This window comes from Engraulis encrasicolus, unplaced genomic scaffold, assembly GCF_034702125.1.
Source record: "Engraulis encrasicolus isolate BLACKSEA-1 unplaced genomic scaffold, IST_EnEncr_1.0 scaffold_37_np1212, whole genome shotgun sequence".
Taxonomy (NCBI): domain Eukaryota; kingdom Metazoa; phylum Chordata; class Actinopteri; order Clupeiformes; family Engraulidae; genus Engraulis; species Engraulis encrasicolus.
This window is the reverse complement of record NW_026945676.1, coordinates 430,085-444,712: the sequence shown is the minus strand read 5'-3', so window position 1 is coordinate 444,712 and position 14,628 is coordinate 430,085. Positions and strand designations below refer to the sequence as shown.

The 14,628-nt window shown below is 45.4% G+C and overlaps 1 protein-coding gene across 2 annotated transcripts; it reads right to left on the bottom strand.

The window, feature by feature from the left end:
• Positions 1–2,933: 2,933 nt before the first annotated feature.
• Positions 2,934–14,346, bottom strand: b3galt6 (UDP-Gal:betaGal beta 1,3-galactosyltransferase polypeptide 6). 2 transcript variants are annotated; one of them, XM_063193409.1, is made up of 7 exons: positions 13,893–14,346; positions 10,761–10,944; positions 10,387–10,531; positions 8,638–8,819; positions 6,441–6,636; positions 5,098–5,286; positions 2,934–4,452 (listed from the first exon to the last, which is right to left on the bottom strand). In XM_063193409.1, exons 2-7 carry the CDS (start codon positions 10,934–10,936, stop codon positions 4,231–4,233), a joined length of 1,110 nt encoding a protein of 369 aa, XP_063049479.1. In that variant the 5' UTR covers positions 10,937–10,944; positions 13,893–14,346; the 3' UTR covers positions 2,934–4,230. The 2 variants fall into 2 exon arrangements, with proteins under 2 accessions (XP_063049479.1, XP_063049478.1); XM_063193408.1 differs by lacking the exon at positions 2,934–4,452 and adding an exon at positions 4,514–4,720.
• Positions 14,347–14,628: the final 282 nt, after the last annotated feature.

The following is a 14,628-nucleotide window of genomic DNA, read 5'->3' as shown; positions in this document are numbered from 1 at the left end:
TAGGGATGCACCGATACCGATACTGGTATCGATATCGGCACCCGATACTGCTCGTTGTACTCGTACTCGTCAAGCACTTGCCGATACCAGGAACGATACTGCCATTACACAAAACAATGCAAAATCTTGTCACGTTCTGTGGACTTGAAAGCAGCATGGAAAATAAAGTGCCACCTCGTACATTTACTAACATTTAAATCTACATGGAAATGGACAATAAAAATATCACAGGTGGAAAAAAACAAGGCCATGCATTTATTTTCATTGTATTTTGGTGGTAAAAGGTATCGGTACTCTGTATCGGTAAGTACACACAATGTACTCGTACTTGTATCGGTTTCCAAAAAAGTGGTATCGGTGCATCCCTGCATTACAGCATAAAGGTTCAACTCCAAAGGTTCAGCTCAAATCGCCTCTCGTGGCCAGAATCACGTTTGGCTCCTCTGGGGCCTGCTCCTCCATACCAAGTCCATGAGCTCCTCTGCTCTCGTCACTTTCAGGTGTGTGTGAGGCGTTAAGAGTCCAGACAGACGAGCGGTTTAACGCCGGCTTTGAAGGGTTAAAGGTGAGAGGTCGTCAGGGGTCGTCAGGTGAGGCCATCATGGCAGGACGACTATGGTGGTGGTGGCGGCACAGTCCAGGCTCCAGGGGCAGGGGGGGATGGGGTGCATCACTATGACACCCCAGGCTCCAGTAAACATGTTAATCAGGGGCGGGGGAGGGGGGCTCATCACTACGGTTGTGGCCGCACTCTGACAGCCAATGAATGCCAAGGAGCCTCAGGGCTTATTGGACACACTGAGGGCTTTAAAGGGCTAAGGGGGAGGGGTCATGGGGTCAGAGGTCGTCAGGTGATGCCATTCTGGCTCTAGTCTCCAGTAGACAAACTGTTTGTGTGTGTGTGTGTGTGTGTGTGTGTGTGTGGGGAGGGGGGGCTCAGACAGATGGGCAGGGGGGGTCAACAATCCTGTACTGTAAGCTGGTGAGTGTTGAGTTGAGTGTTGAGACAGTTGAGTGCTAAGCTGAGGGACCAAGTGTGACCTCATCAAGGGACTCAAGTGTGAGGGTGAGCGTCTCATCCCGCAGTGACAGCACGCTCCCGTCGTACACACAGGACACAGGAGATGAAGACAGGTTTGTTTGTGTTGAGGTTGTGACCAAAACTTGGCTTGCGAACATTATAATTAGGCCAAATCAAAACCAAATGAATACATGTTTTAGTCCCCATGTAAAAGCATTAAGATATTGATTAGTGTCTCGAGCAAGAATCATTGTAATTCATCACTTCAATCCTATTTTCAGTGTGTGTATACAGCTGTAGACGTTTGGGTTTGGGCTGCGCGGCTTGTCTTGGGCACAGGTAAGGGGGTGCGTTAAAAAAAAAAAGGTTAAGAACCACTGCTCTAGTGCAGTAGTGCAGTAGTACAGGCCAGTCATGGGTGAGCGGTTTGGGCGTCAGACTTGCATCCCAGAGGTTGCCGGTTCGACTCCCGACCCGCCAGGTTGGTGGGGGGAGTAATCAACCAGAGCTCTCCCCCATCCTCCTCCATGACTGAGGTACCCTGAGCATGGTACCGTCCCACCGCACTGCTCCCCATGGGGCGCCACTGAGGGCTGCCCCCTTGCACGGGTGAGGCATAAATGCAATTTCGTTGTGTGCAGTGTTCACTTGTGTGCTGTGGAGTGCTGTGTCACAATGACAATGGGAGTTGGACTTTCCCAATGGACTTTGACTTTAAGATACCTCCAATACCCGCCGGCCTGCCCAAGGCAGAGAATAGACCCCTTTAGAGTTTGTAAACAGGTATGACGTCATTTGGCTGGGTGCGCACCGCTGCCTCAAAATCGACCATGCTCCGCTCACTTGTACAGAGACTCGAAATAAGAAATAAGATAACGGATGCTCGCGCTAACTTCAGATATGCAGTGGGCACCACAGACACGGGCATTCCTGGCGATGTCATCAGTCCAGTCAGTGTTGTGTAACAACAAACATCTCCTATGCTTCTGCAACAGCCTCTTCCCTCTCAAAATAGCATAACAAGTGTACTTTTCGGAATCTCTATTTTTCATCAACGTACACGCTTCAGAACGGCAGTTTTTCTCTCTTTAGTGTCTGCACTGTCAGCCAGTATTACATACAGACTCACCACTCCCTATTTCACCCATGCCTGCAGTTCACCTAGTGGCCGCTAGCCGCTATCGAGAGGGCACAGCCCATTCTTTCTGAATGGAGTCTGCACTCCCCCTAGAGTGCAGTACCACCCAGAAGAGTGGAGTCTCTCCTAATATCCTTACAATATCTCTGGTGTGTTTGAGTCCACGATGCGCACGCATTCATGAGGACGTCGACTCTGAACGGCTCTGTAGTCTAGTGGAGTAAGATGCCCTGACCACCTGCCGGCCTGCCCAAGGCAAACCCTACACCTCCATCCATGGTCTCACATAGCTCAAGGGACTGTAACCAATACCCTGTATTGATGACAACTGTAAGGGCCAAAACATACCAAGGCGGAACGGAACCGGCACGGGACGAACGCGGTCTTTCTGCTTAGTTTCGACCGGCGTGTTTTTCTCTGCCTTTCACACTGACAGCGTCGGCGTGCGCGGCCAGTCCTGTTCAAAACCCTCCCCACAGCTAAAGCTAGCATGCTACTTTGCCATTCATTTGAATGAGACACCGCCGGTCGCCGGCGTGAAAAATACGCTCAAGTTCTATTTTCCAAATGCAGCACGGCGCGGAGCCGGCTCCCGCACCGCTGACTCCCGACTACCGCCGGATGTTTCAATGTATTTTCACAGACGCCGGTAAAAAACGTGGCCGTTCCGCGACGCTTTACCGCCCTGGTGTGTAAGACCCCTAAGTCGCTTTTGATAAAAGTGCAGTGTAATGTAGTGTAGTGTAGTGTAGTGTAGTGTAATGTAAGGTAAGGGATAAGTGTGTGCAATGTGAAGGCTTGACCTGTTGCTCTGAAACGTCTTCTTTTAAAAGGTCAGGGGGTCACATAAGACATGTGAGACGGGTGAAAGGTTAGAGTTCAAAGTTCACGGCCCAGCCATGGCTCTACGCAGGGGTGGGCAATCATTTGGCCCAAGGGCCGCATTGGGTTTAGAAAGTTGACCAAAGGGACGGATGTCTTAGGCAACTTGCCCGTGCCAATAATAAGAAATGGTGCACGCCAACATAATTACACTATTGTCAGTTATGCCATTTCTGCTAATTGTTTCTAGATGTAGACTTTAGTAATCTTAGGTTTTCAAGACCCTTGTTTTAGGTGGCCAATTTAAGAATGAGTGGCCATATGAATCTGCATTTTTTTTTCCTGAAAAGGCTCTGAGGGCCGCATGAAATGGCTGAGCGGGCCGCATGTGGCCCCCGGGCCTGAGTTTGCCCACGCCTGCTCTAACGGCTGCAACGTGAACTGTACTGCTCACTGGAGTGCTACGCGGCCGACCCGGGTTCTATTCCCGGCCGGGTCATTTCCTCCTTCTTCTCCATCTCTCTCCCATCTCACTTCCTGTCTCTCCTCCACCGTCCTATCTGAAAAATGACCCCCCCCCCCCAAAAAAAAGAGTTCAAAGTTCACAGAATGCTGTCTTTGCGACTTTGTAGTTCATGACGTAACGTCTTGATTAGGAGACGCAGGGCCGGCTCTACCATTAGGGATATGAGGCAATGGCCTAGGGCCCCCACCAAATCTACACTCTTGAGGGGCCCCCAGACCAAAAAGTCAGCCCCGGAAATGGACAATGGCAGCAGAAAGTCATTCAAGAGGGCCCTGTGTCTCTTACTTTGCCTAGGGACCCCCAAGTCATTCAAGAGGGCCCTGTGTCTCTTACTTTGCCTAGGGACCCCCAAGAGGGCCCTGTGTCTCTTACTTTGCCTAGGGACCCCCAAGTTGGTAGAGCCGTTGCTGAGGAGATGTGACGGGTGTTCATGGGACGGCGCCCCTGCCTCGGCAGCGTTGCCATGGCGATATGCTCCAGTCGTACAGCACAAGAGAGAGCAGTTGTCTGGTCTCCCGTCCTGTCAGGGTGATGAGGAGGAGGTGAAGGAGGGCGTCCTGTCCTGTCCTGCTGGCCCAGAGCATCATGGGATGTGAAGGAGGGCGTTCGGTCCGGTCCTGTCCTGTCCTGTCCTGCTGCCCCAGAGGATCATGGGATGTGAAGGAGGGCGTCCGGTCCTGTCCTGTCCTGTCCTGTCCTGTCCTGTCCTGCTGCCCCAGAGCATCATGGGATGCCGTCTTTGCGCTGGCAGCACTGCGAGGGCGGGACGCTCCAGTCGTAGACGTAGGAGAGGCGGAGCTTGACCTCCTCCTTGCAGAGGCGTCCGTCCCGCTGCAGCGTCTGGTGCTTCTCCAGCATGTCCTCCAGACTCTGCTTGTGGGTCACCAGGTAGCGGTTGCTGCAGCCGCGAGACTTGTACTCCGTATCGAACCGCGGGTCATGCACCTGCAAACCAGAGGGCAAAGGTCAGAGGGCAAGAGTTAGGGTCAGGAGACTTGTACTCCGTATCGAACCGCGGGTCATGCACCTGGAAGACAGCAAAGGGCAAAGGTCAGAGGTCACCAGGTAGCGGTTGCTGCAGCCGCGAGACTTGTACTCCGTATCGAACCGCGGGTCATGCACCTGAAACAAGAGGGCAAAGGGCAAAGGTCACCAGGTACTTATTACTGCAGCCGCGAGACTTGTACTCCGTATCGAACCGCGGGTCATGCACCTGCACACAAGAGGGCAAAGGTCAGAGGTCAGAGGGCAAGAGTTAGGGTCAGGAGACTTGTACTCCGTATCGAACCGCGGGTCATGCACCTGGAAACCAGAGGGCAGAGGGCAAAGGTCAGAGGGCAAGAGTTAGGGTCAGGGGACTTGTACTCCGTATCGAACCGCGGGTCATGCACCTGGGAACAAGACTTCAGGGTTTAGGGTCATGCACCTGGGAATAAGACATCAGGGCTCAGAGTTAGTTAGCTGGTTTGGGGGGTCAGTTACTTCTGGAACAAGATGCCTTGATGTCAGTGCTTGTTGTTGCTGTGTGTGTGTGTGTGTGTGTGTGTGTGTGTGTGTGTGTGTGTGTGTGTGTGTGTGTGTGTGTCGTACCCTCTTGACGTCCACAGGTGCTAGCCACGCCCCTAGGGACACGTCTTCGCTCTGCCAGGTCTTGAGGTACGCGGCGTTGATGTGGACGAACGTCACTAGATCAGCTGACAGGACGTAGCCGCCGCCCAGCGCGTACGGCAGGTAGTAATCACACAGCTCCCACCTAGACTCCCTCCACTTACCAGCAGCCTACATATACAATAATAACAATGTATATTAATATATAATAATAATAATAATAACAACATGTATTATAATATAGTACTGCAAGTAGTAATCACACAACTCCCACGTGGACTCCCTCCACTTACCAGCAGCCTAGTAGTAATAATAATAATAATAATAATAATAATAATAATAATAATAATAATAATAATAATAATAATAATAATAATAATAATAATAATAATAACATATATTAATAATAATAATAATAATAATAATAATAATAATAATAATAATAATAATAATAATAATAACAACATGTATTATATTATACTACAGCAGGTAGTAATCACACAACTCCCACGAAGAATCCTTCCACTTACCAGCAGCCTACAGGAGAATAATAATAATATATTATAATATAATAATAATAATAACATATATAATAATAATAATATATATTAATATAAATAATAATAACATATATAATAATAATAATATTATAGGACGGCAGGTAGTAATCACACAACTCCCACCTAGACTCCTTCCACTTGCCAGTCGCTAATAATAATATTAAAAACATTTATATACTGTCTGTATCTTCAAGGGCCGTACCATGAGCACAAACCAGGACTTCCCCCCTTCACTAGGTACCCCGAAGATACGGCTTCATGGTACTGTAAATGTAATTTCTAAGATATCTTTACGCTACATGTCATATTCATGTGACGCTGCGTATCATTAGTGAGCTCGGGGGCAGACGCCATCCATGTACTCCACCCAAAGATTTCGGCTCCGTACATCGTCTGGCAAAAAGCCTCGAGCTCGGTTCTCTCAGTGTTTAGCCAATCATCAAACAGTTGAGAGTAGTGACGTAGAACTCACCCGCAAGCTCCGTTACTGTTTGGTTAAGGTAGCTATATTCACACATTCGTTTTGTTATTTGTATGCTTTTGCGACGCTACTATAAGGTAACAGGCATGCTAATAAAGCACAATATGGCTTTCAATTTGAGTTTGGAACTTCAAATAATTTAAATGATAGAGTAAGATCAGACCATCTCCCATCGTCCACGGAGACGGATTCTTTTGGCTTTTGCCAGACTGATTGACGGAGTCAAGAGTCGGCTCTTCGCCCAGGCTCCCCACCCCTGGTATAGCATCCCAAGAGCCAATCACCTTGACCCGTCCGCGGCCGGAGAAGAACCCCCAGTAGAGCCGTTCGGACCCGGATCCAGAGCCGCCTCCCCCCGCGCTCGGGCGCCAGGAGTCCGCTACCGCCGGGTCGGCCCCCGGGCCAGAAGAACGAGCCTTCAACTCCTCTTTCAACAGGTCCAGACGCGCAAAGGTGTCGTCGTCCGCCTTCAGGACATACCTATAGAGGGCAGTAGAGAGCAAACATTATAGATATACTGTGTAGTCTAGTGTAGTGTAGTGTAGTGTCTATAGAGGGCAGTAGAGGAAAACATTATAGATATACTGTGTAGCGTAGCGTAGTGTAGCGTAGCGTAGAGTAGCGAACTGTAGCGTAGCGAAGTGTAGTGTAGCGTAGCGTAGCGTAGTGTAATGTAGTGTAGTGTAGCAAAGTGTAGTGTAATGTAGTGTAGTGTAGTGTAGCGAAGTGTAGTGTAATGTAGTGTAGTGTAGTGTAGCGTAGCGTAGCGAAGTGTAGCGTAGCGAAGTGTAATGTAGTGTAGTGTAGTATAGTGTAGCGTAGTGTAGTGTAGCGTAGTGTAGTGGTGCATGTTGGGTAGTGTAGTGTAGTGTAGTGGTCTATAGGGGGCAGTAGAGGACCACATCATAGATATACTGTATAGTGTAGTGTAGTGTAGTGTAGTGTAGTGTAGTCTAGAGTGGAGTAGCGTAGTGTAGTGTAATGTAGTGTAATGTAGAGTAGTGTAGTGTAGTGTAGCGTAGTGTAGTGTAGTGTAGTGTAGTGTAGTGTAGTGTAGCGTAGCGTAGCGTAGTGTAGCGTAGTGTAGCGTAGTGTAGTGTAGTGTAGTGTAGTGTAGTGTAGTGTAGCGTAGTGTAGTGTAGTGTAGTGGTGCATGTTGGGTAGTGTAGTGTAGTGTAGTGTAGTGGTCTATAGGGGGCAGTAGAGGACCATGTCATAGATATACTGTATAGTGTAGTGCAGTGTAGTGTAGTGTAGTGTAGTGTAGTCTAGAGTGGAGTAGCGTAGTGTAGTGTAATGTAGTGTAATGTAGAGTAGTGTAGTGTAGTGGTCTATAGGGGGCACTATAAGGTGTCGTCATAGATATACTGGAGTGTAGTGGAGTGTAGTGTAGTGTAGTGTAGTGTAGTGTAGTGTAGCGTAGTGGTTACATGCTGGGTAGTGTAGTGTAGTGTAGTGTAGTGTAGTGGTTACATGCTGGGTAGTGTAGTGTAGTGTAGTGTAGTGTAGTGTAGTGTAGTGTAGTGGTGCATGCTGGGTAGTGTAGTGTAGTGTAGTGTAGGGCTGTCATTTACTCCGACTGATCGATTAATCGTGTAATGTAATATGATTTACGTTATGGGGTGATGATTGCAGATTGTAAGAAGGTATGAAAGGAGTTTGTCCATGTGATGAGGAAGTGCACATTGATTTTGGTGTTTTGAATGACGGTGTGTTCCATCAGAATTTTCTTCATGAAAATTGTGTCTACTCCAGAGAATTGTGTGTAGTGTTTTGAAAAGAGTGTGTTTTCAAACTTTTACATGTCTTAAGGCAAAAGAAACCCCTAAGCGTTTAAGTTAAACAGTTAGACATAATGAACTTAATACATATTATTATTATTATTATTATTATTATTATTATAATACCTGAACTTGACGTGTCGGTCGAGCCAGGTGTACATGAGTTTGTTGGTCAGGTTATTAATTGTAAATAATAATAATAATAATAATAATAATAATAATAATAATAATATTTACCTGAACTTGACGTGTCGGTCCAGCCAGGAGTACATGTGTATGAGTTTGTTGGTCAGGTTATTAATTATAAATAATAATAATAATAATAATAATAATAATAATAATAATAATAATACCTGAACTTGACGTGTCGGTCGAGCCAGGTGTACATGTGTATGAGTTTGGCCGTCAGGTTGTTAATTATAAATAATAATAATAATAATAATAATAATAATATTTACCTGAACTTGACGTGTCGGTCGAGCCAGGTGTACATGTGTATGAGTTTGGCCGTCAGGTTGTTAATTATAAATAATAATAATAATAATAATAATAATAATAATAATAATATTTACCTGAACTTGGCGTGTCGGTCGAGCCAGGTGTAGATGTGTATGAGTTTGTTCGTCAGGTTGTTAATTATAAATAATAATAATAATAATAATAATAATAATAATAATAATAATAATAATAATAATAATACCTGAACTTGACGTGTCGGTCCAGCCAGGTGTACATGTGTATGAGTTTGGCCGTCAGGTTGTCGTATGAGTCGTGCAGGTCGGGTAGCAGCAGCAGGTCGTGATGACGCTTCTGTTCCGTCCCCAGAGTCGCCACTTCCTCCTGCGCCAACCCCGCCGTGCCCACCACGAACAGCGCCATCACCTGGCCAACACAGGAGTTACACACGCCAACATGTATTCAATATTGCCGGTATAATATTGGTGTATTACTACTACCATCATCATCATCATCATCATCATCATTATTATTATTATAAATACTACTATTATTGTTTTTGTTTTTTTTTTCAAGTCAAGTTGGTTTTATTGTCAATTTCTTTACATGCACTGGTCATACAAAGAATTTGAAATTACATTTTTTGCTTTCCCATGCAGACATAGACTAATCTAGGTAAGGACATAGACAGTATAGACATAGACAGTACTCATACAGACATTTAAAGTGCAAGACTGGACAACAGAAGACTTGTGCTTTTCCTAAAAGTCCTTTATAGTGTTCTGACATAGTAATAGTAGCATTTTGAAGAAAAAATAAAATTAAAATAGGTCTATCAAGTACACCAGCAGCAGTGTGTGTGTGTGTGTGTGTGTGTGTGTGTGTGTTTAGTGCAGGTAGAAAGTGCGGTGTGCGGCTGTGTGTGTGTCTGTGTGTCTGTGTGTCTGTGTGTCTGTGTGTCTGTGTCTCTGTGTCTCTGTGTGTCTGTGTGTCTGTGAGTTGTGTGTCAGTGTGTGTACGTTTGCTAAGTGTTGCACCGATACCATTTTTTGGCCCCGATACCGATACCCGATACCTGGCTGTGCAGTATCGGCCGATACTGATACCATACCGATACAGATACCACCCTATTTGAAATGTGTATATATATGAAGGGCTGCAGTGCATACTACTTGGATGTAAAATCATTGCATGGCTTGTCAGGCTGCTGCCTACCTTGGTGAAATAGGCAAAAGACTAATACAAAGTGAATCCAGCAAAACTTCTTATACTTTTTTGAAATACCTCTATGAAATAACTAATTTCAAGGCTGTTTAAGTGTCATACAAGCATCTGTAAATGGCATCGGTGCCCTATTTGTTGGTACTCGCCGATACTGATACCACCATTTTAGTGCCGATCCACCGATACTGGTATGGGTATCGGTGCAACACTAGTTGTTATTCACCTCGGGGTCTGTGCGTGCGTCTGAGAGCCATGTGCTCCTCTCTGTGTATTATTATTTCCAATCTTTACCTTGTTATCATCATCATCATTATTCTAATCTTTACCTTATTATTATTGTTTCTTATGTTTACCTTGTTATTATTATTATTATTGTTTTATTATTATTATTATTATTGTTATTATCGTTATTATCAGTATTAATATTATTATTATTGTTATTGTTGTTATTATGTTTACCTCAGGGTCTGTACGGATGATGCTCCGCCTCTCGGTGTATTATTATTATTATTGTTGTTATTCTTATTGTTATTGTTGTTATTATTGTTATTATTGTTGTTGTTGTTGTTTACCTCGGGGTCTGTGCGTGCGTCCGCGAGCCAGGTGCTGCGTATGATACTCCGCCTCTCGGTGTACTATTATTATTATTGTTGTTGTTGTTGTTATTGTTGTTTACCTCGGGGTCTGTGCGTGCGTATGATGCTCCGCCTCTCGGTGTATTATTATTATTGTTATTGTTATTGTTGTTATTGTTGTTGCTGTTGTTTACCTCGGGGTCTGTGCGTGCGTCTGCTAGCCAGGTGCTGCGTATGATGCTCCGCCTCTCTGTGTACTTGGGGCCGGTCGTGATGAGCACCACTAGGAAGGTGGACATCTCCTTGGAAACGCGCGGGGCGGCCGGGGGGTCACCCTCACTGGCACACGCACACACACACGCACACGCACACACACACACACACACACACACGCACACGCACACACACGCGCACGCACGCACGCACGCATCAGGTGAGATATTAGGCTCAGCTCTTTTGCAACACAGGCAGCTGCCAAGTGGTCACCCTCACGGTCACGGTGAATAACGGACACACACACACACACACGCACGCACACACACACACACGCACGCACACCCCATCCTACCTGTCTGCGAGGTCGTGTGGCTGTGCATGCGGCTGCTGCCCCGGGTGGGCGTGGCCTGTCTGCCGCAGCGTCTCATTGGTGCACTTGGCCAGGAAGAGAAGCACCACGGCGAACACACACCCCGCCCCCACCAGCAGCGCCATCTTGTGGCGACACAACACACGCACCAAGTTCATCAGGAAGCCTGGAGGAGGAGAGGAGAGGAGAGGAGATGAGATGAGATGAGATGAGATGAGATGAGATGAGATGAGATGAGATGAGATGAGATGAGATGAGATGAGATGAGATGAGATGAGATGAGATGAGATGAGATGAGATGAGATGAGAGGAGAGGAGATGAGATGAGATGAGATGAGATGAGATGAGATGAGATGAGATGAGATGAGAAGAGAAGAGAACAGGGAAGAGAAGAGAAGAGAAGAGAAGAGAAGAGAAGAGAAGAGAAGAGAAGAGGAGAGGGAAGGAGAGGGAAGGAGAGGGAAGGAGAGGAGGAGAGGAGAGGAGAGGAGAGGAGAGGGGAGAGGAGAGGGAGAGGAGAGGGGAGGAGAGAGGAGAGGAGGGGAGAGGAGAGGAGAGAGGAGAGGAGAGGAGAGGAGAGGAGAGGAGAGGGGAGAGGAGAGGAGAGGGAAGGAGAGGAGAGGGAAGGAGAGGAGGAGAGGAGGAGAGAAGACAGGAGAGGAGGAGAGAAATTGATTATTTAATAATAAAAATACTGAATTTGCCACTGGTTCATTTTGGTGGTACAGACAGGACTATTTCTGTTGTAATGGAAGTTCTCTTCCAGATGCTAAAAGTCTTAAATAAAATACTTCAAGAAGCAAATGAAGACTCTCCTCTTTAGTGACTATCTACTAGACTAATGCTTGAGCTGCCCTAGCCCCAGGCCAGACTCTTGACATGATGTGTATGCGTGTGTGTAAGTGTACTCTACTTTACAAAAAAAAACAAAAAAAAAACCAACTAACCCTTCTTTACATCTGCACATTTCCTGTGCAAATTAGGTGGCGTCATTACCTTGAATTTCTTTGAATTTAATTAATCTACACCACCCATTGAAAGTACATAGAACACCACCACCTAGTGTTCGTATTATGGCTAGGGATGGGATATCGGTATCGGTGTATCGGTATCGGGTTCAGATATCAACATATTTTAGAGATCGGATCGGATCGGAATTTTCCCAAAGTATCGGAATTTTCTAGATAGCCAGGTGTAATGTTAATTTGAAATCCCAACACTTGCATGTTAGTTTTCAGGATGGGATTGTTCGTTTTCTACTCTTTACTTATTTGGTTTCTTGTTCTTCTGACTTCCTTTTCTGACCAAATAGTCTGCTTGGGCCTACCTCAAGTTCAAACCCATGCATATAATGTATGTGGTTTTGCGATTGGATCGGCAGATATCCAAATTTAGATACCGGGATCGGATCGGAAGTGAAAAAATGTATATCGGTGCATCCCTAATTATGGCATTACATTGAATTGAAATTCTTTCAATTCGGAATTTCATACAAGCCTGAGTTGCACTGCTCTGGGGAAGGGGTTAGGTGCACTGCAGTGTGGGTTAGGTTAGGGTTAGGAGCATTACTCATACCTCAGGAATCTCCTGAGCAAACACACACACACACACACACACACGAGCACACACGGTTGCAAGGTAGAATGCAGAATGAATTCTGAGCCGATTGATTGAATCTCAGCGACCAATGCTTGTAATGAGATTTAATTGCAATAAAAAAAATTTTTTTTTAAAAGACTGAATCTGAGCATGTAGTATGCATAATAATACATAACTGCTAGAGTAATCTCCCTACAGTGTGTGTATATCAAATGGGGAGTGAGTGAGTGAGCATGACAGTTGATTTACATAACATTTAGATTACATTGTTGCATTTGGCAGACTCTCTTTAATCATCAAAGCGACTCACCATTGAGGACATAATCATAGCCGACATCACTAGTAGAAACAGTGCACAAGAGGTGCAGATGCTAAGAAGGGTTAAGTTAGGTTTTTTTTATCAACACAGGGCTGTAGGCCTAATATAAACACTACACATAGGCATCAGCTGAAGCATTGGTGTAGTAGACGGCCACGAAAGAGAAGAGGTGCCTATAGTTGCATCTGGGAGTTAAATACGGCCACGAAGGAGAAGAGGTGGCTATAGCTGCATCTGGGAGTTAAATATCAATACAGCTGCAAATGATGATAATGATCCCAAACATACACACACTGACACACAACTCACACACACACACACATACACACACATACACACTCACACACACACACACACACACACACACAGCTGCTGGTGGTGTACTTCAAAATGCTACTATTACTATGTCAGAATGCTATAAAGGACTTTTAGAAAAAGCACAACAAATACCTCCTCTTAATGTATGTTCTCTACAAGTCTTCTGTTGTCCAGTCTTGCACTTTAGTCATCAATCAAGTCATCAAGTCAAGTTTATTGTCAATTTCTTTAAATGTCTGTATGAGCACTGTCTATGTCCATACTGTCTTATGTCCATGTATGAGTACTGTCTATGTCTATACTATATGTATATGTCTATAATTTCAAATTCTTTGTATGACCAGTGCGTGTAAATAAATTGACAATAAAACCAACTTGATCAATAATATCCATCCATCCCTCAGGGTCGCAGCTACCATGACAACATCATCAATACCAATCATAATGTGTAGCCACTGCGGTTCTTAAATTCATTCAAAACACATATTCAACTGTGCGGTGTTATCTCAACGAGATTATGATGAGCATAGTTATTAATTTATGAAAATGTAGCTGATGCGAGCATCAGTGCACGTTTTGGTCTGTAAATTGTAGACTGCTACAGTTTATTGGCAACTACAAAAATGGCACATAATGCTGGCACTAAGCTCTGTAAAATAAGCTTCCACATTGGCATTCGGCATAAAACAGACTACAAAAGACCTGCATAGTTGGAAATGAGAGGCAATGTGAAGTTCACAGCATGACACTTATTCAAACTGGGTGGCAGAGGGTTTTTTTTTATTACCACCTTAGCTAGCTAGCTAGCTAGTGTAGCTAGCTAGCACAAGTCAATGTTTACCTCTTTCATAACATGAAGACAAGCATTTCTACTGTACCTGGTAGAGCCCGATAGCAGAGAAGAGGGATGTAACGTGATGGCAAAGCGTTACATATGTTGCTGATGTGTTACTTGACATCCATACAGGACGGAGAGCGGCTAAGGAAATAACTACAGATGTGTGGCTACCTAAGCCAGCTAATGAACAGGGAACAGTCGGGATGGCTAACACGGGCTAGCTCGGTTAGCCTGCGATTGTGCTAACGCCACCAAGAACCAAGCTCCACGTCTTCTGGCTGGTGTGAATGGCCACGCATTTTAAAAGCTGCTGCGACTTCACCCCGATGGCCACCAGTCAGCCTCGCAAATCCTCAAGGGGATGATGCAGGAACAGCAAGGCCATACAAGTGGGCAAAAAAGCTGCAAATACGCCGCATTATCCTCACGACAACAGCGGTGTAAGACCATACATCACCCCTGCCTGTTTACACAGCATACTGTGCGCATCATTGTCCCATTCAGTCTGGCTTTGGGCTGCCAGCAGCAAACTAGACTACGAGTACGCTCCAATATGCGACCTTGCATCCTCCACTTGTGCTTGTGGCCTTGTACCAGGAAGTAATGTGTCATGATGACGTCACTGAAAACAGCATTATATTTCAATATCTCGCAAGAGCTCAATTGTAAAATCATTTATTTTCTCATTTGCAAACTGAATGGTGAATTAAGAAGTCCCCCAAAAATTGTTTTGGCTATGCTGATAGCGGGGAAACTTATTTGTTTTCTCCACGGAG

Excerpts from the sequence above, each read along its gene's own strand:
- b3galt6 (XM_063193409.1), bottom strand. The coding sequence starts at position 10,936 with ATGAACTTGGTGCGTGTGTTGTGTCGCCACAAGATGGCGCTGCTGGTG. Across the intron at positions 8,820-10,386 it reads ACGCACGCACAGACCCCGAG|GTGATGGCGCTGTTCGTGGT; the intron begins GTAAACAACAGC and ends TGTGTTGGCCAG. Across the intron at positions 6,637-8,637 it reads GACCGACACGTCAAGTTCAG|GTATGTCCTGAAGGCGGACG; the intron begins GTATTATTATTA and ends TGCCCTCTATAG.